The sequence below is a fragment of the Hypanus sabinus genome, chromosome 16 (assembly GCF_030144855.1).
Source record: "Hypanus sabinus isolate sHypSab1 chromosome 16, sHypSab1.hap1, whole genome shotgun sequence".
Lineage (NCBI taxonomy): Eukaryota > Metazoa > Chordata > Chondrichthyes > Myliobatiformes > Dasyatidae > Hypanus > Hypanus sabinus.
Window position 1 is genome coordinate 26,400,894 of NC_082721.1, and position 25,265 is coordinate 26,426,158.

Consider the following 25,265-nt stretch of genomic DNA (forward strand, 5'->3'; position numbering starts at 1 on the left):
TTAAGAACCAAAAGAGGGGCGAGATTCATTACCTCCAGGGCTGGGAATGATTGGCGTTCCTGGGGGTGCACTGCCCGGTGGACCCTGAGAGAGAACACATGGGAAAAAAAACCAGGTCAACAAAGGGCAACGTGGGAGAGGTGCGGATGGGGGCGGGGAATCCTTCTCTGTCACGGAGGGGAGGAGGAGGGAGAGAAATGGGTGACTGAGGGAGGACTGGTGGAGGTAGGGAGAAGAAGCAGACGAAATATCTGCCTTTCAGTGGTAGGGGTGGAACAAAACCAGTCAGGAAAGGGTGGACATTGGAAAGGAAAGGGTTCAGTGAGGCTAATGGCCTTGTGGAAGGGGGTTTGGGGGAGGTTTACAGGGATGGGTGCATCAGAAGGAAAGTGCAGCAGAGGGGATGGGTGCAAAGAAGGGAAAGGGAGGGGCTTGTATTGGGATGGTAGCGGTGTAAACTGTGATAGGAAGTGAATGGGGGGGACCACGGGATGGGGGAGAACCGCAGGAGAGGAATTTGAGAAGAGAAGAGGAGCTGGCTGTGGAGTGTGCAGGGAGGGACGATTGGTGAAGGCAGGTATGGGCTGGAGGGTGTGGACTTTGGTGCAGGGGTGGTGCGAGTGGGCCTCTGCCCATCTAGCAGGACATGCGTTTTTCTGAGGACAATAAACTCACCACATAGCTGCCCGGTGATGATGAGGAATATGGTATCTGGGACAAAGAAAGAGGCAAACCATTAGCAGTGAACCTCCATTACTGGAGCCTTCAGGTCTAGCAACACCCTACATTATGGCCATTGTTGGCCCCGATTAACTGAAGGTACAATCCATAAGTACATAGGAGTAGGTCAATTCCCTCATTAAGCTTCCTCCCCCTTCAGTAAGTTCATGGTTGATCTCACCCTAACGTCAGTGTGTGAAACGTTAGATATCTCCATTTCGGAGCTGTTTTGCAGTTACGGACACAATGGTCATTCCCAGTTTATACTGTTCTATTGTAAAACCATTAACCAACCAGAAGAAGAACTCAGTGATAAGACTGGATAACTGGCAGGAACAGGGCTTGGAGTATTGACACCAAAGGAAGAGACTGACTGTGACGGAGTTGGAAAAGGGGAACCGATTACAGCATTGTTTGAAGAGTATTTAGTTTCTCTGAATCCTTCTGACACCTAATCATTGGTTACTTACCGAATTAGCATTGGGTGGGTTTGGCCATGTTCTCCCACCGCCTGGACCCCTGTAATCAAAACACATCTCTGTGTTACCGATATCATACAGGAGGACTACTCTTGTCAATCACTCAGACAAGTCAATGCTCCTGATAACAGACAGCACTCCCCAGTACAGAGGTTTTGACTGGGAGACCACCATGGACAGGCCCTCCATTGGAAACCATCACTGGAGAACCCACAACAACATCTAGATCACAATTTCTTCTGAGCCAAATGTTGCCTTTGCTTCTGCGAAGTCTCTTTATTCATACTTCAACACCAAGCATGCAATTTCTAAACGTTTTCCAAAAAACTGAAACTATCTCTTTGGTCATTTTACTTTGCTGCTTGTGTGTCAGTTGGCTGCTGCATTTCCTACTTTACAGTGAGTGCACTGCAAATGTATCCCGTCAGCAGTTAGGTGACGTGCTGATGGGTCTCGCAGGGCAATCACTGAGGCTGCAGAAGGCCATTTGGATCATTCTGACCAGCATCCAAACCAAAACCCAAACTGGACCGTTCTCCAAGACTGAGGCTGCTCACTATTGAGCTGAGGAGGTTCAGAGTAGATCTGAAGGTGGCACATTATTTGGGATGGACTTGAAGGACTGAATTGGAAGAAACTGTTTTCATTAAGGATAGAGTTTATAAGGTGATCGACATAAGATACAGAAGGGCCAAATGGAGAATATTTTATGCAGAGATTTGGAAAGAGGGGTGGAAGTAGATTCAACAAGAACTTTTCAAAGGGGCAATGAAATGAAGCAAGACAATGCTGTTACAAGCAATGGACCAAATGGTCACCCTTATTATCTTCTATAGGAATCAAATGATGCCACCTTCCCTCTATCCTTCAGGTGGCTCACAGTATCTTCTACTGATGTTACAACAGTCTCTGTCTCTAATGACTGGGACCAAATAACCACACAACCCAAAAATTGCAATTCATTAGAAAATCTTACAGATTCATTCCCGGCATTCCAGGGCCTCCTAAAGAGTTAGGCGGGGGCCGCATTGCGCCTCCGTAATTCTGGAAGAGAAAAAGACAAAAGATCCCGGAGTGAGCGAGGGATGGCAAATCCTGGCAGTGCCAGGATTAGATGTGTGGCAGGATGGAACAGCCACTGCCTCACGACTCCAGCAACCAGGGTTCGATTCTGACCCCAGGTGCTGTCTACCGTATAGAGATAGAGTCATAGAGCAATACAGCGGGAATACAGGCTGCTCGGCCATGCAGCATGGTGGCCACCCAGCTGGCCCCAATTTCCTGCATTCAGCCCATATCCCTCCAAGCCCCACCTCTACATGCACCTGTGCAAGCACCTCGTGAATGATACCACCGTACCTGCCTCAATTACTTTCCCTGGCAGCTCGTTCTATGTACTCACCACCCACTGTGTGGGAAAGTTGCCCCTTGGGTCCTTTTTAACCCTTTCCTCTCCCGCCTTGCACCTACTCCCTCTAGTTCTTGATTTCCCTTCCCTACACATTCTACCTCTGCATGGGCTCTCTCCAGGTGAAAACTGCAGGTGGGTTAATTGGCCAGTGCGAATTGCTCCTTGGGGGTGGATGTCTGGGATGGGGGGGCATTGGCCAGTGCGAATTGCCCCTCGGGGGTGGATGTCTGGGATGGGGGGGCATTGGCCAGTGCGAATTGCTCCTCGGGGGTGGATGTCTGGGATGGGGGGGGGCATTGGCCAGTGCGAATTGCTCCTCGGGGGTGGATGTCTGGGATGGGGGGGGGAGTGGGTTGATGCAAATGTAGGGAGAACAAAATGGTTTAGTGTAGGATTAGTGTAAATGGGTCCTTGGTCAGCGGGGGCCTGGTGGGACGAAGGGGCTGCTCTTGTGTGTGACTGTGTGTCAGGATGGGATCAGGTGGTTTGACAGGCGGGATGTCTGCTGGAAACAAGGATTCTTTCTGCAGCACAGATTCAGTGGGAATTGAGAGACAGCTCCTGAGGGTGGCTCCGCTCATTTCCTGGTAGATTCAAGCTTCTACGTTAACTCTGGCTATGAAGGTTCTTGCTGTTGCTCAGCTTGACGATGTGCAATCAGAGTCAGTGGAGACTCCTATCCTCTCAACTTTCCCTTTCATTCGCTCCTCCACTTTCTTTGCATCTTAAAACCTGTTTGTCTTCATCTCTGTGAAGTTGAGGACCCTGTACATGAACTTGTTCCTCCCTCAGAGACACAGGTACACTTGTTGAACAACTTCCGACATTCTTTGTTTTTACTTCAAACTTCAGCAGTTGAAGGTTTTTGCTTTCTACCTTTGCAAGCCTAAGGCTGACTTGGAAAGGAGGGTGAGAAATAATCCTGGCACAGCGTGGGTTAATCAGTGAATCGGGTGATCATCCATTAAGGATGAGAAAGCAAGATCAGACAGTGGGGGAACAGTGTGGCCCTCAAGGGCAGAGCTATACGTATGGAGTGATTAGAACAGTACCTGGGGTCCCATCCCAGCTAGTCCTCGAGGAGCAGTCATTCGCTGTATTGGACCGGCCATTCCTGGATGACCTGAAACAACATAAAAGCAATTCTTCATCAGAAATACTCTTGCATTCCCTAAGATCCTTCGTAAATACTAGCCATTCCTAGGGACACCCCATAACACTGTCACAGTCCCGTGGTGCTCCTATAGGTTCTAATACATACCACAGGACATTTCAAGAACTGACCCATTTCCAGCATTATTCGTAAATACTGAGATTAAAGAAATGAAAGATTGGTTCCATCTGTACATCAGAGCAGTGAAATGTATAAAATGTGTGAATGCGGATTCTGCCCAAGGATGTGCTGGGCAGCCCACAAGTGTGGCTACACTTCCAGCGCAGACATAGCATGCCCACTATTTACTAACCCTAACCCTTACGTCTGAGGAATGCGGCAGGTGTCACAACCATGGACTCTGCTGCAGAGTCTACGCATCCGCAAAGGTAGGCTGTAGAATAGGTTCGGCAGGTGCGTTCACGAACATGCGTGTTCCACCTAACCACTGCTTCATTATGGTAGCATTTAACCCCCTTCTTTTCATTCTAGTCTTGTCGAGATTTGACTGAAAGCACAGCAGCGTTTACACTCCCTGCTTATCCTCGTCCTTGCCTGGGAAAGTGGACTACCGTTTTGACTGACACTGAAAAGGAGCAGCATTCATTTAGTATCTAGTTATTTCTTCCAGCCACGGTGTTGCCACGTGAATTTCACTCTGAGAGCTTTAGTTAATGGCACTGTTAGCCTAGAGTTTATTGTTTTACTTTTCCTCTAACTTTGCAACAGTTCTCATTAAAGTCAGTGAACCTTTGACCCACTTCAGGGTCTCTCTCTCCGCACTTGGGTCACATCAGGACGGGGGAAACCGGAGCGTCTGGAGGAAACCCACTTTGTCACAGGGAGAACTTATAGACAGCAGCGGAAACTTAACCCTGACCATCGGTGCTGCAAAGTGTGCACTAGCCGCTACACCGCTGTACTGACCACTCCTGGAATCCACGTAAATACTGACACAGTCCTGCAGTCCCCCGTGAATACTGCCACACACCTATAACCACCCCCTGCCCCCAGCAAACATTGACATTTCAGTGACATCCCTTATCAATACTGAATCCCTTCCAGGGTCTCCATGTGAGCGACAACATTCCTGGGAATTTGCTGTGAAAGTGCTGCACTTACAGGAAGCCACTGTGGATCTACTGATGAATATCCCACCGTCTCCTGCGAATGCTGATATGCTTCTGGGAACCCCGTAAATACTAATACACTCCAGGCTTCACACTTTCAGGATGCTGATACACTCTCAAAGACCTCCCTGTAAAAACCGGCAGACTCAGGGACCTCCAGAACCGGAGTCGTGCACTTGGCAATTGAATGTTACAAAGCCCCACTTAGGCCTCGCCTTAAGAAGGATGTTGAAGCTTCAGTGGTGAATCGATTTAAGTTTTCAGAGTCGGTGGTTGGAGGTGAACTATTTTTTTATTTCAAGGCTCACCTCTGATCATAAAACATGCTGTCTACGTAAGAAATACTAAAAACAGTTCATGGCTTTGTTCACATTCATAGTGCCAGTCAGTCTGTACATTCATTGTGTTGCTGGGTATCTACATTAACAGTGTTAGCACATTCTGTGCCACTTTCAAGTGTTTTTGAGAGCCTTTTACATTCGAATGAGAGCTGATCTCATGAAACACACAAGATTCTCTTGGGACTTGATGGGATATTTGGAGTGATGATGTTTGCAAAAACTAGAGTAAATAGAATTACAGTCTTGACATGGGGGTCAGCTATTCAGGGAGATGGGAAAAGGGTTCTCCACCCATCTTGGGAATTACTGGTCCTCCCAGGTTAAGGCTGGGTTCTGTTTCTGTGAGCTGCTCATAACCCAGACAGGACAGTTCACAACTTGGAAACTGAATTTCCACACAGGAAGACCCCAGCAGGTTCATCCCATGGTACTCAAACACTTGTTCCGTTGTACAGATTGTACATAATTCAGGTGTTCGTAAGCTGGGAGAAACAATCTGTATTTGTTGAACAGATTTATTAAAGGCTCACTGGATGAGTGCATTCAAGATAAAGGTGGGAACATTTTTGGCTATTAAAGGAATCAAGCGTTATGGAATTGTTATAGGAAGAAGGCACTGGAGTAAGCATCATCTCCATACTGAATAGTATAAGGAGACAATTGCATTTTGAATAGATTCCATTCTATCCTATGTCTGAGAACAAAGCCATCACAAGCTACTATAAATCAAATGGGATGACTAACTAATCAGCAGGTATTTACAGGTTAATAAGGAGAAGGTGGATACGCTATAAGAACGTAAGATACATGAGCAGAATTAGGCCATTCGGCCTACTTGTTTCAAGCCTATCTCCTCGTCAGTCTCATACTGAAATTCACTGTTTACTCAGCCTGCTAAAACCTTGCTGCTATCCCTCATGTTGGACAAGGAAGTGCCTTTGGTGAGGGGTGGGGGGGTGCAAAAAGGACAAGTCAAGACATAGTTCAAACAGCTCATGGAGACGCAGTCTAGACAGAGGATCACCAGTTTGGTAGATGTGGCGTGGGATGGTAGAGTGGAGGAAGGGCTTAACACAGGCCTCAAAAAGGCAACATCCCATCATTAAGGACCCCCGTCACCCAGGACAAGCCCTCTTCTCATTGTTGCCATCAAGGATGAGGTACAGGAGCCTGAAGACACACATTAAGTGTTTCAGGGACAGCTTCTTCCCCTCCACCATCAGATTTCCAAATGGAAGAGGAACCTACTAACAATACCTCAGTATATTTTCTCTCTTTTTACGTTATTTATTTAATTTATTGTAACCTATTTTATATACATATATGCTTGTTAATATAGTTTAGTTCTCATTATTATGTATTGCAAAGTACTGCTGCTGCAAAACAACAGATTTCACAACGTGATTATTAAACCTGATTGTGATTCAATCAAAGCCTCCAACACCTGCAGGGAAGGAACCTGTGGACAATGTTGGTGTGGCCCTTGGGCTCAGCGCACTCCGCCATACCCACCTTGCTGTCTTGTGGGGTCCATTGCATTTGGTAACAGTGGCTGAGATCCCGGGACTCCGATAGGAGGCTACAGGAAAAGAAGAAAGGGTTAACACAGAGCAGGATTCTCATTTCCACTCCCCTCCACCTGCGCCCAATCCCCCCCCTCCCACACATGCTCTCCAAGCATTTGTCTGTCTTCTTGCAAAAGGGGGTCAGCTCAGCGGGCACTGGTGGTGGAGTTCTCTGAGCACAGTTTCCAGTACTGAGCTCAGGACCAGCGGCTCCGCAGGTGCTGTAGCTCTTCCACCTCTCATCGTCCCCTAGCCTTAACTTCACAGATTGAACAGATACTGATTTCTAGGTGGGGACCCACTGGTGGGTCTGATACTTGTTGCCCCTCCCGTTACCTGTCTTATTTCTGATGCCCTGCATGGCTTAGTTCACAAGACCATAAGACATGGGACTAGAATAAGGCCATTTGGCCCATCATGTCAGCTCTGTTATTTGATCATGGCTGACTTATTTTCCCTCTCAGTCCCATTTTCTTGCTTTCTCCCTGTAACCTCTGACACCCTTACTAACTAAGAACTTGTCAACCTCTGATTTAAACACATCCAATGATTTGTTCTCCACAGGCACCTGTCCCAATGAATTCCACAGATTCATCACCCTCTGGCTAAAGAAATTCTTATACTATTCTTCTATCCTTAAACTTGTGCCCTTTGGTCCTGGATTCCCCACTGTTGGAAACATCCTCATCACTTCTACCCTATCTGCATTTTTTAATATTTGGTATATTTCAATGAGATTTCCCCCCCCCCCCCCACCGCTTCATTCTTCATTTCTCTAGTGAATTCAGGTCCAGAGGCATCCAACGCTCCTCGTACGCTAACCATTTCATTTGCAGGATAATTCTTGCAAACATTCTCTTGTCCTTCTCCAATGCCAGCACATCCTTTCTCAGACATGAGAACCGAAAATGCAGGGCTCCGGGGGAGGGGGTGGACTTAAAAGTGAAAGGTGTGACCTGGAATATCATATGGGCCCAGACCCAGGCAGGGGAACGGCTGGTTTGCAACAATCCAGCAAATTCTCAACCTCTCTCACTGAAGTGAGTTCCTGATTTCCACATGATGATGTCCTCAGTGCTGGGAGGCTAGTGTCCTGATGGAGCTGGCAGAGTTTACAACCCTCTGCAGCTTTTTCCTGTCCTGTGCACTGACCCCTCACCAATGCGATCAGTTAGAACTCTCCCCACAGAACGTCTGAGTGTATCCTGCACCCCATCGAAAAGTCAGGCCTGTAAACCTGGTGACACTCACCTGTGCTGATATCCGGAGCGAGTTCCGGGGTCCACCTGGGTACCGAGGAGACATGAAGGACTATTGGGTGAGAAACACAGGTCCGTCACAAGGGAGGATTCACTGTTACTCCAGATATTCCAGAAATTCCCAGCTACTCCCAGTACCTTTGAGAAGCTATGTGGAAGAGCCTCACAGAGGACTTGGTGCATTTCCCAAGCCATGCTCCTCTGCAGCAGAAAATATCTGCACAGATGAAATTAGATCAGAGCTGGAGGCAAGATCCCTCTGCACAGTCCCATGCAACATTCCCAGGTCAGGGTCATAATTAGATCCAGAGGAAAGCGTCTTCTAGACGATCCCAACAAACATTCTCAGGGTGGGAATACCACAAATTAAGATACAAGGGCAAGTTTCTTCTACACTGTCCTGTCAAACATTCCCAGGTAGGGTCAACTGGGGTTCAATGCACAGGAAAAGTCGTCTCTACACTCTCATATCAAGTTCTCCCTAGGCAGGAATGGCACAATTGGATCTAGAGGAAAACTCCTTAGCCTAACTCATCCCTACAAATATCTCGGGGCAAGAATACTACAGGTCAGATACCGAGGAAAGTCCCCCCTACACTGTCCCATCAAATATTATCCCCAGCAAGGGCTAAATAGAGAGTGAAGTTCCCTCCCACTGTCCCCTTCCTTATGATGTCGGACAGCACTCACCTGACCATGGGGTCCCATGATGGGGTTGTTGGGATTGTGTCGAGGTGCCTGACTGTGTTGGGTTGGTTGTGATCCAGGGGGACCCTTCAACAGAACAAAGTTGAAAATGAAATTAGTGACAATTGGGACAGACCTAGGTTAAATTGCATTACATCTCAGTTCACTGCACCCGGTCCAGGGAACCACACCAACCTGACTTTAGTTAGTTGACACTAACATCACATGAAGTTTGCAATGGGCAAGGGAGAAGGACTAACTAGGGGCACCCTCACAGAGGCACAATGGGCTGAATGGCCTTCTCCCGAGTGGGACTTTACATGACCCAAGGCCATCCTGAAAAGTCGGAGTTTAACTACAGATGGGATCTGTTCTGCCGAGGCCACAAGACTCAGGGAAACCTCAGGAACTCTCTGTGACAGAGGGCTACGCTGTGAAGTGTACTCAAAATCAGGAAGGATGTAATACACTCTAAATATACAGAGAATGGGTGGTAAAATAGATGAATATGCTATTGACTAGTGAGACAGATTGGAAGGGTTGTAAAACTTATCTTTTAGGGACTGGGCATAAATTGGCTTTTTTTATTTAACTGATTATCGCAGGAATGTGTTCTCAAGTCCCATTTTTACAAATTGAGGATCCAGAACAAGCCAACTGTAAGCAGTTGAAGTGTCAAACTTGGTTTTCTGTGCTGATGAAAGGGAATAAACAGTCAACATCTTGGCCCAAAATGTTGATGGTTTATCTCCCTCCACAGATGCTGCTTGGCTCGCTGACTTCCTCCAGCATTTTGAGTGTGTTGTTTAGGATTTCCAGATCTGCAGAATCTCTTGTGTTGCTGATGGTTATTAACTGTTGTCTACTGACATCTGCTGGAGGACGTCTGCATGTGCAGCTGAGCCTGGATGTGCTGAGTCTACAGAAAAGTATTCTATCTTTGAATCAGTGCCTTGGAGATATGTGGCACTGCTGACCTTGAGGTTTAAATTCACAAATGATGTGGGCATGGGAAAAAGATAAACTATGGACTGGATTTTCTCTTTGGACTTCAGTGAACTGGTGCAAACTGGTACAAATGACTGAGGGACTTCAAAAACAAGTCAGAACATCAAAAAAAAACCTGCCTCTGCAACTGGATACTAGACTTCCTGACTGGGAGACCTCAGTCAGTCCGGATCGGGAGCAGCATCTCCAACACCATCACACTGAGCACGAGGGCTCCCCAGGGCTGTGTGCTCAGTCCACTGCTGTTCACTCTGCTGACCCACGACTGTGCTGCAACACACAGCTCAAACCATATTATCAAGTTCACCGATGACACGACCGTGGTGGGTCTCATCAGCAAGAACGACGAGTCAGCTTACAGAGAGGAGGTGCAGTGGCTAACGGACTGGTGCAGAGCCAACAACCTGTCTCTGAATGTGAGCAAAACAAAAGAGATGGTTGTTGACTCCAGGAGGGCACAGAGCGACCACTCCCCACTGAACATCGACGGCTCCTCAGTAGAGATCGTAAAGAGCACCAAATTTCTTGGTGTTCACCTGGTGGAGAATCTCACCTGGTCCCTCAACACCTCAACACCAGCTCCATAGCAGAGAAAGCCCAGCAGTGTCTCTACTTTCTGAGAAGGCTGAGGAAAGTCTATCTCCCCCCCCCCCCCATCCTCATCACATTCTACAGAGGATGTATTGAGAACATTCTGAGCAGCTGCATCACTGCCTGGTTTAGAAATTGCACCGTCTCGGATCGCGAGACCCTGCAGCGGATAGTGAGGTCAGCTGAGAAGATCGTCGGGGTCTCTCTTCCCGCCGTCACAGACATTTACACTACACGCTGCAACCATAAAGCAAACAGCATTATGAAGGACCCCACACACCCCTCATACAAACTCTTCTCCTTCCTGCAATCTGGGAAAAGGCACCAAAGCATTCGGGCTCTCACGACCAGACTATGTAACAGTTTCTTCCCCCAAGCTATCAGACTCCTCAATACCCAGAGTCTGGACTGACACCAACTTACTGCCCTCTACTGTGCCTATTGTCTTGCTTATTATTTATTGTAATGCCTGCACTGTTTTGTGCACTTTATGCAGTCCTGGGTAGGTCTGTAGTCTAGTGTAGTTTTTTCTGTATTGTTTTTACGTAGTTCAGTGTAGTTTTTGTACTGTTTCATGTAACACCATGGTCCTGAAAAACGTTGTCTCATTTTTACTGTGTACTGTACCAGCAGTTATGGTCGAAATGACAATAAAAAGTGACTTGACTTGAGGTACGTTGCTGATAAAACGTTTGTAAAAGTTTGTGTTAATTGTTCCACAACGTTGTCCAATTATTACATGGACAATATTACACCAATCTGTGTCCAGATTGTCAATTGTACTTAAAGTACATGCATAACATGGTTGGAACTATCAACGAAATCCTTCTGTGATTCCAGTTTGGTCGGGATTTGCTGCTTCCTAAGTAATCCAGAGGTCAAACATCTGGACATCTTAACATAGAACATAGGACACAGAACAGTGCAGCACAGAAACAGGCTCTCCGGGCCAAAGTGCTGTGCCAAACCAAACAAATTAGTAATCAAATTGCCAACTAAACTGAAGTTAATAAATTTCACGACAGATGCCAGTGGCCTTCTTAACCACCTTATCAACATGTGTAGCCACTTTGAGCTAAGAACTTGGACCACAAGTTCCCTCTCCTCCTCCTCCTGTCCTGCCTCTTTACTGAAGTACAACACTTCACATTTAACTGGGTTAAACTCCATCTATCATTCTCTGCCCATATTTGCAACTGATCTATATCCTGTCTGTATTCTTTGCTAGTCTTCTGCGCTTTCCACAACATCACCATTCTTCGCATCATCTGCAAACTTAACCTAACTATCTGCAATTTCATCTGGGCCATTTATATACATCACAAGCAGCAGAGGCCCCCATACAGATCCTTGTGGAACACCACTAATCACAGATATCCAACTACAGTAAGTCCCTTTGACTACCACCCTCTGTCCTCTATGGGCAAGTCAATTCTGAATCCAAACAATCCCATGCAACTTAATCTTCTGAATGAGCCTCCCACTAGGAACCTTGTCAAACACCTCACTAAAAATCCATGTAGACAACATCCACAGCTCTATCTTCAACTCATCAAAAAACTTAACTAAGTTAGTAAAAGACGAGCAACACACACAAAATGCTGGTGGGACGCAGCAGGCCAGGCAGCATCTATAGGGAGAAGTACAGTCGATGTTTCTGGCCGAGACCTTTTGTCTGGAAGGACGAAGAGTTGACTGTACTTCTTCCTATAGATGCTGCCTGGCCTGCTGCGTTCCACCAGCATTTTGCGTGTGTTGCTTGAATTTCCAGCATCTGCAGATTTCCTCATGTTTGCGTTAGTCAGAGACGACTTGCCCCACAAATGCTGACTCTCCTTAATCAGGCCATAGTTTTTCAAATGCTCATAAATTTTATCTCTATGAGTCTTCTCCTTTGCTGGGTCACCATCAGGCTGCTGAACCAGCAAGGACTCACCTCAACTTTGAACCAATTCCACAACGCATGGACTCACTTTCAAGGACTCTGCATCTCACGCTCTCAGTGTTACTTATTTACTTATTTATTTTTAGTTTCCTGCTTCAATCAGGCTTCAATTGTACAAGTGCTCAAGAAGAATATGGTAGCTTGCCTCAATAAGTATCACTCAGTAGTACTTACATCCACTGTGGTTAAGTGCTTTGAGAGGTTGATCATGAAGCATATCAACTCCTGCCCGAGGAATGATTTATATGCAGCTCAGTTTGCCTCCCGTCACAACAGTTCAACAGCAGATGCCATTTCATTGGCTCTTCACTCACCTCTGGACAGTGGGACAATGAAGACGCATTCATCATGATGCTCTTCATTGACTACAGGTCAACAGTATCATCCCCTCAAAACTAATCACTCAGCTCCAAAACATAGGCCTTGATGCCTCCCAGTGCAATCGGATCATTGATTTCCTCACTTGCAAACCCCAATTAGTTCAGATTGGCAACAACATCTCCTCCACAATCACAATCAGCACAGGTGCACCACAAAGGCTGTGTGCTTAGCCCCCTGCTCTAGCTGCTTTACACTTATTACTGTGTTGCTAGGTACAAATTCAACACCATATTTGAATTTCCTGATCACTGTGGTTGACCAAATCAAAGGTGGTGATGAATCGTCACATGGGAGGGAGATTGAAAAACTGGTTGAATCATGCCTCAACAACCACCTCCCACTCAACATCAGCAAAATCAAAGAACTGATTATTGACTAGGTGAGGAAGAAACCTCACGTAGTCCATGAGCCAGTCCTCATTAGGGGATCCGAGGTAACGAGATAACCTTAAGATTCTTTGGCGTTATCATTTCAGACGATCTGCCCTGGGACCAGCATCGAAATGCCATCACAAAGAATGCACAACAGCTCCTCTGCTTTCTTAGAGCTTTGCACCAATCCGGTGTGTCATCTAAAACTTTGACAAACTCTACAGATGCGCAGTAGAGAGTATCTTGACTGGCTGCAACACCACTGCCCGGGAATGGGAAAACTTATAGTGGATGCAGTCCATTCCTACACAGGCACAGCCCTCCCCACCATTAAACACATCTGCAAGGAACGCTGCCACAATAAAGCAGCCTCCATCATCAAAGAGCAGTGTTCCCTCTAATTTGTGATGACCAGTACATGCAAAGATCTTTTGCTGTGCAACCTTTTGCCCAGTGACACCAAGAAGTGTGCACTGAATAATTCCAATAAAAGCAGTATAAATAAGCCAGTTCTAAAATTTGCAGACAAATCATCACAAACTCCACATTGTCAACACCGTCCACATCAGAAACCAGAAAGGGAAATGTGATTGTGTATGATTTTGAAATATACATAACATATTAACAAGGTAGAGGGTGACAAACTTTAGTGCAGTTTGAATTCCTTTCAGTGCTGGTAGTGAAAGATGTAAATAGATTTACACACACACACACACACACACACACACACACACACACACACACACACACACACACACACACACACACACACACACACACACACACACACACACACACACACACACACACACACCCACCCACCCACCCACCCACCCTACAATCCAGGCCATGCTCTCTTCTCACTGCTGCCATCAAAAAGGAGGTACAGGACCCTTAGGTCCCACACCATCAGGTTCAGGAATATTTGAAGTATTACCCTTCAATCATCAGGTTCCTGAACTAGCAGGGATCATAGCACTCAGCTCAACTCTGAACTGATTCCACAACCTATGGACTCACTTTTAAGGACTCTGCAACTCATGTTCTCAGTATTTATTCATCCATCCATCCATTCATCCATCTATTTATTTATCTATCTATCTATCTATTTATTTATTTGTTCATTTTAAAATGTGCAGTTTGTCTCCTTTTGCACATTGGTTGTTTGCTAGTCTTTGTGTGTAGATTTCATTAATTCTATTTCTTCTCTGTTCTACTGTCAACGCTGAAAGAAAATGAATCTCAATGTATTATACAGTGACATATATGTACTTTGATAGCAAATTGAACTTTGAAAGATCCCCTCACTGCAACAGCAAGGCTGAGGAAGCCCGGGGGTCCCTGATACTGTGAAAGGACATGGCAGTGGTTGTGAAGGTAAGTTATTTCCACAAGTGAGGGTTCTAAAGCTGCTGAGTGGAAATATAAGGCAGCAACTCATGAGCAGTTTCTTTCCCCAAAACGTGTCGCTGGCTCCGACTGACAATGGTTGTGATGGCAATGTTGATGCTGCTTTTATCAGGAAGCTGGAAGAGCATGCGAGAGAAAGCGGACAGCAATGGGCAAAATCCCTGTTCAATTATAGCTGTCGCAAATCAGTGGCAAGATGGCAAGAAGGGCAGCAGAGAGATGGTCTACTGCTCTACGAATGGGGAGCTTACTCCTGCTTTATCAGCTTTTAATGTGCACTGGATGGCCTTGAACTCTGCTATCAGTCTACAAACTCACTAGACTCCATTAGACAGAACATGATACACTGGACGCTCAGCAAGTCAGGCAATATCTGCGGAGAGGGAGACAGGGTTAACCCTTTCAGATTGCTGACTCTTCATCCAGCAGGAAAATGGAGGAAACAAATACGTTTTACGCTGCAGAGAGGGCGAGGGTGGAGAGAAGAAAGTGAATGTCTGTGATGGGTAGGAAATCACAGCTGACCCAATGCTTTTGTTGTTGTCCAGCTGTAGTTCAATAAGGAAGTTTGAGAGAGAGAGAGAAGGGAAAAAACAACAAAAAGTACTTGCTAGAAATCTGAAATAAAAATGTTGGAAATACTTGCAAATCAGGTGGCATCCACGGAGAGAGGATAACTGAGATAATGATGTACAGAAAGCGGATGCAGTGGAACTTGCCAACTTTGACACAAAGGGAGAAGGCAGCTTACCCTGTGTTGGGAAAGAAGTTACTAAACTAGGAATGCAGAAAAGAGTTACCAGGATGTTGCCTGGACTTGAAGGGCATGAGTTACAATGAGAGGTTATGTCGAGTATGTCTTTATTCCCTACAATGTAGGAGATCAAGGGGTGACCTGGCAGAGGTATATAAAAATCATGAGGGGCATAGACAGGATGAAAGTATATATTCTTTTTCCAAGGGAAGAGGAACTACAAATAAGAGTTAAAGTCAGAGGCAAGTGATTTAAAAGGGACATGTGGCACCTTCTTGACACTAAAGGTGGTGAATATTTGGAATGGGCTTCTAGGAAATATTGACTGAGGTAGGCACGTTAGCCACTAGATAAGTACATGGATAGGAGAGGTTTAAATTTCGAAGTAAATTTATTATCAAAGTATGTATATGTCACCATATACTACCTTAAGATTCATTCTAGAACATAGAACAGTACAACATAGGAACAGATTCTTCAGCTTAAAATGTTGTGCCAAGCCACTTAAATTAGTAATCAAATGGCCAACACAATGTCTTCTGCCTACACGATGCCCATGTTCTTCTGTTTTCCTCACATTCATATGCTTATTCAAAAGTCTCCGGAGTTTTTGCCTCTATCATCACTTCAGGCAGCACATTCCAGGCACCCACCTCTCTGTGTCAAAAAAACTTGCCTCATCACATCTCCTTTGAAATTAACCCTTCTCACCTTAAATGCATGCTCTCTGATATTAAGCATTTCAACCCTGGGAGAAAGACACTGTCTGTCTACTCTATCTATATCTCTCATAATCTTATAAACCTCCATCAGATCTCCCCCCTGCCTCCACCACTCCAGAGAAAACAACCCAGGTTTTCCTGTTGTTATACAACACACCCTCTAAACCAGGCAGCACCCTGAGAAGCCTCTTCTGCACCCTCTCCAAAGCCTCAACATACTTGCTATAATGGGGCAACCAGAACTGCATGCAATACTCCAGATGCGGCCGAACTAGAGTTTTACAAAGTTGCAAACAAGAGAAAATCTGCAGATGCTGGAAATCCAAGTAACACATGCAAGATGCTGGAGGAACTCAGCAGGCCAAGCAGCACCTATGGGAGAAAAGTACAGTTGATATTTCGGGTGAAGCAGGTCAGCACCCTTCAGCAGGTCAGCCGAAGCTGCAACATTTTGAGCTCATTGCCTTGACTAATAAAGGCAAGTATGCCATATGCCTTCTTAATCACCCAAACAACCTGTGTAGCCACTTTCAGGGAGCTATGAACTTTGACCCCAAGATCCCTCTGCTCATCAACACTGTTACAAGTCTTGGCCTGAACAGTGTACTGTCTCTTTACATTTGACCTAACAAGGTGTAATGCTTCAGATTTAGCCAGATTAAACTCCATCTGCCATTTTGCTGCCCATATCTGCAAATGATCTATGAATATCCCAATACATCCTTTGCCTGTCTTCTATGCTATCCACAACATCACCAATCTTCATATAAGTGACAAACTTACTTACTAACCAATCCAGCTAAACTTTCATCTGGGCCATTTATATACGTCACCCACAGCAGAGTTTCCAGTATAGATCCCTGTGGAACACCACTAATCACAGACCTCCAGCTGCAATAAATCCCTTCGACCACCACCCACCGTCTTCTTTGGGGCAAGCCAGTTCTGAATCCAAATGGCCAAATATTAATCTTCTGAATGACTGGCCTTGTCAAATGCCATTCTAACATCCACAGCTCTACCTTCATCAATCACCTTCGTCACCTCGTCAGAAAACTCACTTTAGTAAGACAGGATTTGCCCTGCACAAAGCCCTGCTGGCTCTCCCTAATTAGGCCACGGTTTTCCAAGTGCTCATAAACCCTGCCCCTACGGATTCTCTCAGTAATCTCCCTACCACTGATGTGTGACTGTAGTTTCCTGGATCTTCCTTGGTTCCCTTCTTGAATGGAACATTAGTTACTTGCCAGTCCTCCGGGACCTCTCCTGTGGCTAGGGAGGACACAACAATATTCCTCAAGGCCCCAGCGATCTCTTGCCTCTCTCAACAACCTGGGGTATATTCTGTCAGACCCTGGGGACTGATCTACATTAATACTCTTTAAGAGACCCAACACTATGTCCTCCTTTACCTCAAAAAGCCCTAGCATATCAATATGCTGCATACCTGTTCCTCAGTGTCCTGGGGGCTACAGGAGGGTAGGTAGTTACAATCCCATCAGAGTGGTTGCACCCTTCCTATTTCTGGATTCTAGTGGCCTCTATTTTGTCCTCTCTGACTGCAGCTCTGATACTGTCCCTGATTAGTAGTGCAGCTTCTTCTTCCCCCACCCCAATTTACCCCCCCCCCGTTATCTTTTCTAGGACATCAAAACCCTGGGATATTAAGCATCCTTTCCTGATTATCTTGCAGACTTGACCAGTAGAACAAAGAAATACAATGGAATCAATGAAAAAATACATACAAATAAACACTGACAAACAACCAGTGTGCATAAAGACCCATGCAAATACAAAAATAAATATATTAATAGGCAAATAGATAGATGAGTTGTAGAGTCCTTGAAAGTGAGCCCATAGATTGTGGAATCAGTTCAGTGATAAGGTGAGTGGAGTTGTCCACACTGGTTCAAGGGTAATATCTGTCCCTGAACCTGGTGGTGTGGAAGCTAAAGCTCTTGTTCCTCCTTCCCGATGGCAGCAGCAAAAACAGAGCGGAGGGGTGTTGCTTTTTTTGTGGAAGCGCTCCTTGTGGATGGTTTAGAGGGCTCTGGGCTAAATGCAAGCAGATGGGACTAACTCTGGCAACACAGCATGGATGAGTTGGGGTAAAGAGCCTGCTTCAGTACTGTAAGACTCTATGGCTCTACCTGAAATTGATGAATTCACTACTGAGCCCCAAGGTTTACAATGTGCTTAAACAATCGATGAACTGCTGTCCCTTCAGCTTACACTGGAGTTCATGGATCGACACAGCAGACCAAAGACAGGACTCGATTGAATTACTACGCGAGGGGACTGAAAGCCTGGGTCGCACAAAGCATCACCTAATTAGCACTCATTGTAAAGGAGTCCACATTGTGAGCACTACAGGCTCTCAACCAGATTGGAAGAACTGCAAATGTGCTGCTGGTTACCTAGAAGGACTGTTCGTGCTCTTGGGCCGTTGGGAAGAGAAGTGATCAAAGGACAAATGTGTATTTCTTATGTTGTGTGGAAAAGTGCTGTGAGGAAGGTGAATGAAGATGAAAGAGCGACGCAGTTATGGAGGGAATAGTTCCCTCAGAATGCTGAAAGCCGAAGGGTTGGGAAGATGCATCTGGTGGTGACATCACATCAAAGGCAGCATAAAATCTATTGAAAATAGAAGGTAGTGGATGGAAGCTGGGGGCAAGGGGAATGGCCTTTGTTCTGCCTGGGAGAGATGGTCAGAGAAGAGGATAAGGACGCAGACGTGAACATTTAAGTATTTCATTTAGTATTTTATTTCATGGTTACCCTCCGAAATATTGTCTGTAAACAATTTTCACTGCAGATAAATTCTTGCAGTAAAAAAATTAAATAAATGCTATTAGTTTTTCTCTTTGGAATATTAAAACTCCACCAGCACAAAGGAAGATTAAAATCCTGTTTTCTAATTTTTAACTGTAAATACATAGACCAAGTTTGTGTACACAGTAATTAATGTTACCTTGAGCAACACACACAAAACAATGGAGGAACTCTGCAAGTCAAGCAGCATCTATGAAAATGAATAAGCATTTGCAGTTTTGGGCTGAGGCCCTCATCGGGACTGAAAAGGGGAAGGTGCCAGAATAAAAAGGAGATCAGAGGGGAAGGAAGACAAACTAGAAGATGATAGATACGCAGGAAAAGTAAAGGGCTGGAGAAGAAGGAATCTAATAGGAAAAAAGGAAGATGGAGGGGCACGAGGGGGAAGTGATAGGCCGGTGAGAAGAGATAAGAGGCCAGAGTAGAGAACAGAAAAAGAGGGAGGGGGGAGGGGGAAAAGAGAAATTACCATCAAGAGAGATCAATGTTCATGCCATTAGGTTGGAGGCTCCCTAGACAGAATGTGAGGTGTTGCTCCTCCACCCTGAGGGTGGCCTCATCATGGTAGGAGGCCATGGACCAACATGTTGGACTGGGAATTCAATACGTTAATTCTACTTTTGGCAGATGGCGCTGGACAAAGTGATCCCCCATTTTACATTGGGTCTTACCAATGCAGTGGAGGCCACAATGGGAACACTGGACACAATAGACGACCCCAACGGATTCGCAGGTGAAGTGTTGTCTCACCTGGAAACAGTTTTGGGCCTGAATGGAGGTGAGGGAGGAGGTGAAAGGGCAGGGGTAGCATTTCTGTCACTTGCAGTGATACGTGCCAGGACAGCGACGAAAGGACAAGGGAATCTGCAGAAAGCGGAGAATGGGGGCAAGTAAAGATGTGTTCAGTGGTAGGATCCCATTGAAGATGGTGGAAGCTGTGTGAATGGTCCGTTGAATGTGGCAGCTCTTGGGGTGGTAGGAGAGGCCAAAAGGAACTCTATCCCTGTTAAGGCGGTGGGAAGACAGGGTGAATGCAAATGTCTGTGAAATGGAGAATATGTGGGTGAGGGCCGCAACAATGGCGGAAGCAGGAAAACCTTGTTCTTTGAAGAAAGACATCTCTGATGTCCTCCTTCTTCAAAGAATGGGGTTTCCCTTCCTCCACAATTGATGCTGCTCTCCCCCACATCTCCTCCATTTTCTAGGTATCTGTGCTCACCCCATTTTCCCGTCGCCCTCACAGGAACAGAGTACCTCTTGTCCTCACTTACCATCCCATGAGCCTCCACATCATTCTCCGCAACTTCCACTGCCCACCAAACACATCTTTACTCCCCAACCCCACCCCCCACTCCCTGCTTTCAGCAGGGATCACTCCTTCTGTGATTCCCTACTTCATTTGTCCCTCCCCACTAACCTCCCTCCTGACACTTACCCCTGAAAGTGACAGAAGTGTTGTACCTGCCCATATACACCTCCACTTAAGTTCCAAACAGTTCTTCCAGGCGAGGCAATACTTCACCTGTGAACCTGCTGGGGTCGTCCATTGTGTCCAGTGCTTCTGATGCGGCCTCCTCTACATTGGTGAGACCCATCGTAAATTGGGGTGCTGTTTTGTTGAACACCTCTGCTCCAGGCACCAAAAACATAATTTCCTGGTAGCCAACTATTTTCATTCCTCTCCCCATTCCTGGTCCAACATGTCGATCCATGGCCTCCTGCCACAGTGAGACTAGCCTCAGCATGGAGGAGCAACAACTCATATTCCATAAAAGTAGTCTCCAACCTGTTGACATTAAAATTGATTTCTCCTTCTGGTACTTTTTATTTTATTCCCTTTCCCCTTCCCTCTTCCTCTATTCACTACTCTGGACTCTTACCTCTTCTCCTTACATACCTATCACCTTCCCCTGGTGCCCCTCCTTTGTCCCTTTCTCCCATGGTCTACTCTCCTTTCTTATCAGAATCCTTCTTCTCCAGCCCTTTACCTTTCCCACCTACCTGGCTTCACCTATCGCCTTCTAGTCTGTGCTCCCACCTCTTCTTTTTATTCTGGTGTCTACTCCCTTCCTTTCCAGTCCTGAAGATGTCTCTTGGCCTGAAACGTCAAATGTTTATTTGCTTCCGTAGCTGCTGCCTGATCTGCCAAGTTCCTCCAGCATTTTGTGTGTGTTGATCTAGATTTCCAGCATCAGCACACTCTTGTTGAAGAGATGACTATTTAGCAAAAATAATGTACAATAAGTGGATAATACTTATAAAGGAGGTAAAAAGAGAAAATGGAAAGAAATTTTAAATCTGTGAGCAAACATTGACAACTTTATTAGTATGTTTTGCAAATGCATGTTTAATAGTTAAAATGGTAAATATTTAGAAATTTTTGAGAAGGTGGGATTCAAAACATTGTACTGGCATAGAACTGATAGTGTTTAAAAATTATTTCAAGCTCTCAAACATGAAATCCCCTAGAGGAGTCTACTGCATTAAACACAGTTTGTTCCTAGTCAGTTCCTGTTTACTAGAAGACAGACCATACAGAATAAACTTTGTGTTGTCATGAAAATGGCTTAAGATGTCAGGACCTGTTATATGCAACTGAGAAAAAAATGATTCATGTGAGTGAAGCTCAGTGTCAATTCTGATCGTAAGTCTGGCTCTTACACCACTGGAATATAAGGATTTGGTGATAGGTGAAATGGAGAGGGCTGAAAGGAGACTTGTGTGGAATCATCTGGCAGAATGGTCTTCTTTAATTCTTTTCAGTAATGTTAACTGAATTGCAGTCCTGAACTGAATGTGAACTTGATCCTTACCCCTTTTACAATGTGGTGGAATTACTAGTCACAATAACTGCTGTTTTTAACCAGCAATTGCTTTGTAGTATGAAGCGAAATGTATTGAATTAATGTGTAGATATAACTGGGGTTTAATTTTCTGTTTAGGCAAGGTTGAAAGTGCAGGAGCAGGGATCTATTGCTTTTTAGCTCTTTGAATGTTTTCAGACTATCAGAAAGAAATGCTTGCTGGTGTAGAAGGCAGGAACCACATGGTGGCAGTGTTGTTCAACGAATGAAAGAACAGCCAATTAATAATAAAAGCAGAAAATGTAATTACTCAGGTTAGGTAGCATCTGCGGAGACAGAAAAATAATTGACATTTCAGGATCCTTAACCTGAAATGTTAAACTTGTTTCTCTCTTCACAGATGCTGAGTATTTTCTGTTTTTATTTCTGGTTTCAAGCATCTACATTTTTCCACTTTTTTTTTGGCCAAAAACGTTGCGCAAGGTTGGAGAGAAAATTGGGAAGAATGAAATATCAGAGAATGTACATAAAACAGACAGTAAAATGTCAGAGAGGTTTAGAGGGCATGAAATGGAGAGCAGAAAACAGAGAGGGAGTCAAAGAGAGCACAGAGATAGCAGAGATGTGTGTGGAGTGAGTGGCAAGGTGGAGAGGCCAGACACTGGAATAATGGTTCCTCACTTTGGGATTTCAAAAACAAAAGATGACGTTGTAGGACGAGGTATTGCAGGACGTGGTTACGACATGCTGACTACATTGATTTGAGGGTCTAAGGAATGCTCTAGGGTTTCGGTGAGGTCATGGCTAAGAGATTCAGAAGGCAGAGAACCAGTGAGGAGACAGAGAAGGTGGAGAGATAACGGAAGTGGTGCCAGACAATTAGCCGATGGGCTCGGAGAGAGATATACAGGCTGGTGAGAGGAACTAGAAAGGAGTGAGGAGAGGGAAAAAACAGACAAGGGGAGGGAATAAAGTGAAACACAAACCAGAGAGAGGATGCAGTGAGTTGATAGCGTGACGCGGAGGCAGCAGACTGAGTGGAAGATGCATAGAGAGAAAACGAAGAGCAAAGAGAGGGTACGGAAAAGATGAGCTGACACAGAGAGATTGCAGATGCAAAGACAGAGAGAACCAGGCAAGTAAAGAAATGCTCTCCAGTGTGTTAACCTAGGGTCTCATTTTTAGCCCAATCCAAATATAAGGTGCTATCAATGAGATATTCACCACAGCAGGCATCACCGAGCAGCTTGAACGAACTTTCTTTGGATGTGTTCTGATCAGATGTGATGGACAGCAGAAAGCCTTTGTTCAGGGATGTTGGAATCTCAGTGGATGACACAGTGAAGAGCGGGATCAAATGCATCCCCCTTCTCATTTTGGGGTTTGGGATCTCACTCACCACAAGGAGCACAGGAGAGTAACCAATCATTTGCGCAAACCTTGCTGTGGAGGGGTTCCTGGACCACATTAAAAGCCTAAAGACATCGAGCCAGCCAATGGCTCTGCCATTCAATAGTATCACAGCAGATACGATCCAGGCCACAACCCTTCCCTGCCAGTCCCCATAACCAACGACTTTAGACAAAGAATCTGAGTCCACCTGAACATATCCAGCAACTTTGCCTTACGGCACTTGTGTCAGAGAACTCCATAGTCACAACCCTCTGAGAAAGAAATTCTTCCCCATCTCCATCTCAAAGGGCTAACTAATCCCACTGTTATAGGATATCTGATTGCTCCCCCGTATGATAAGATGGATTCCTGACCTCACAATCTACCTCATCGTGACCTTACACCTTATAGACCACCTGCACTGCACTTCCTCTGCAACTATTACACCTCATTCAGCATTCAGCTGTCTTTCCTTCTACTGCCTCAATATACTGGTATACTGATGAAATGACCTGTACGGATGGTATGCAAGGCAAAGTTTTTGACAATAATAAACCAATTTATCAATCTTAACCTGAACCATACCCTCTAGCTTTAGACAGCCCCACCAGGAGAAACATCTTGTAAAACTGTGCCCCCACCCCTCCCCCCCCGCTCACCAGATCTTGCGTTTCTAAGATCACCTTTAATTCTTCTGTACAATGAACCTCATCAGATGACCCCTTCACCCTGGGCGCCATGTCATGCACGTGCTTGTTGCTGCATCTGGTGCGGTTTTTAAACCAGAGTGTTGGACCCAAGTCCTCCTGTGCCCCACCATGTAGAGCCACACACCACTCCCCCCCCCCACCCCCCCAATCACCATCATCACCACCACCACCATAGCATTTGAACTGTGAGTACCTGGAAGAAGCCGGGTGGCAGAGGGACCCCCGGAGCCCCCTCGCCAGGGGTCACATTGCCAAGCACAGGGCTCGGAGCTGCTGCCGCACTCTGTGAAAAGACGCAAGAAGCAGTGGGTTAGAATGTGGGGCAAGAGGTCACAGTCAGCCAGAGGGAGAGCCAGCACACTTCCTGCCCATCATAACTAACCCCAGCTCTGTGGGGTGACCGAAGCAAACGGGCAGCTATCTCTTCCACTGTAGGCATGCTGCACCCTTCTTCAGTGAATCAAAGTAATGTTTCCGGGTCAAAGAACACGCAGGAAGAGATCAGACTCGGAGTCTGAAAAGTCACCCGCACACAAGCACAAGGGAGAGCCATTGGACCCATCATATCTCAAGGCCCATTCACAGAGGCTGAGAGTAAAGGAGGCAAACAGCCAGCATCAAAGCAGTGGGTGCACATTGTGGAGAGAGTTACAGGCTGGATTATTGTCGGGGTTCAGGGGTTTTACATATAAATAGATCCTTGGGAATGAGTTCCAAGCTGGAACCCATCAGGTGGTTTATAGAATGACAGATGAGGGAGTAACATGAGAGTGAGATACAGGCTAGAACCCAGTCAGGGGATTTATATAGAGAATAAAGAACAACCAGGAGTGTGCCATATATTGGAATCTGCCTGAAGGATTCTGGAGGGGGGGGGGGTGAAATCATACATAGAATAACAAATACCCTGGAATGAGTTACAGACTAGAATCTGATCATGGGGTTCTGTGGGTTTATATATAAAGCAGGCTATCCAGGATTGAGATACAGTTTTGAGCCAATTGAAGGGTTTAGTTGTTGACGTATTGAACAACAGATAGTGGGACTTACTTACAGACTGCATTCTGGGGGAGGGTTATATGTAGAACAGGCTCATGCTGGGGCTGGCATTGAGCATTCCCCTGTCCCATTAGACAGAAGCCTGAAAACAGGTACCACCAGGCTCAAGGATAGCTTCTATCCCACCATCATCAGACTTTCGAACGGACCTCTTGTATGATAAGACGGCCTTGCAATCTACCTCATTATGATCTTGCACTTCATTATTTACCTGCACTGCTCTCTTCACCAGCTTTTACACTTTATTCTGCCTTGCTAGTGTTTTACCTCATTCTATCTTAATGCACTGTGTAACGATCTGATCTGCTAGACAGCACACAAGACAAGCTTTTCACTGTATCTCGGTAGCAATACCAAAAATCAACAAAAAAATCCGACTGAGCTACAGGTCAGAATGGGATCAAGAGGTTTGGTGGATTCACATTCGGAATAACAAAGCCCCTGGATAGAATCTGATCCAAGAGGTTCAGGGAGGTGGAGTTTATGTAGAGAGTAACAGATACTGGGAGTTAGATATAGGGATTCAAGGGGTTTATATACA

General features: G+C 45.6%; 1 protein-coding gene across 4 annotated transcripts in view; it reads right to left on the bottom strand.

The window, feature by feature from the left end:
• ssbp4 (single stranded DNA binding protein 4) overlaps positions 1-25,265 on the bottom strand; it is a 246,424-nt gene that overhangs the window by 17,309 nt on the left and 203,850 nt on the right. For all 4 annotated transcript variants that reach the window (XM_059991371.1, XM_059991370.1, XM_059991373.1 and 1 more), the window contains 9 exons: positions 23,859-23,948; positions 8,749-8,832; positions 8,051-8,110; positions 6,747-6,813; positions 3,663-3,733; positions 2,176-2,243; positions 1,191-1,239; positions 676-711; positions 33-84 (listed from right to left, as the gene is read on the bottom strand). In XM_059991371.1, the coding sequence (XP_059847354.1) occupies positions 33-84; positions 676-711; positions 1,191-1,239; positions 2,176-2,243; positions 3,663-3,733; positions 6,747-6,813; positions 8,051-8,110; positions 8,749-8,832; positions 23,859-23,948 (577 nt within the window). The remainder of the gene's footprint in view (positions 1-32; positions 85-675; positions 712-1,190; positions 1,240-2,175; positions 2,244-3,662; positions 3,734-6,746; positions 6,814-8,050; positions 8,111-8,748; positions 8,833-23,858; positions 23,949-25,265) is intronic.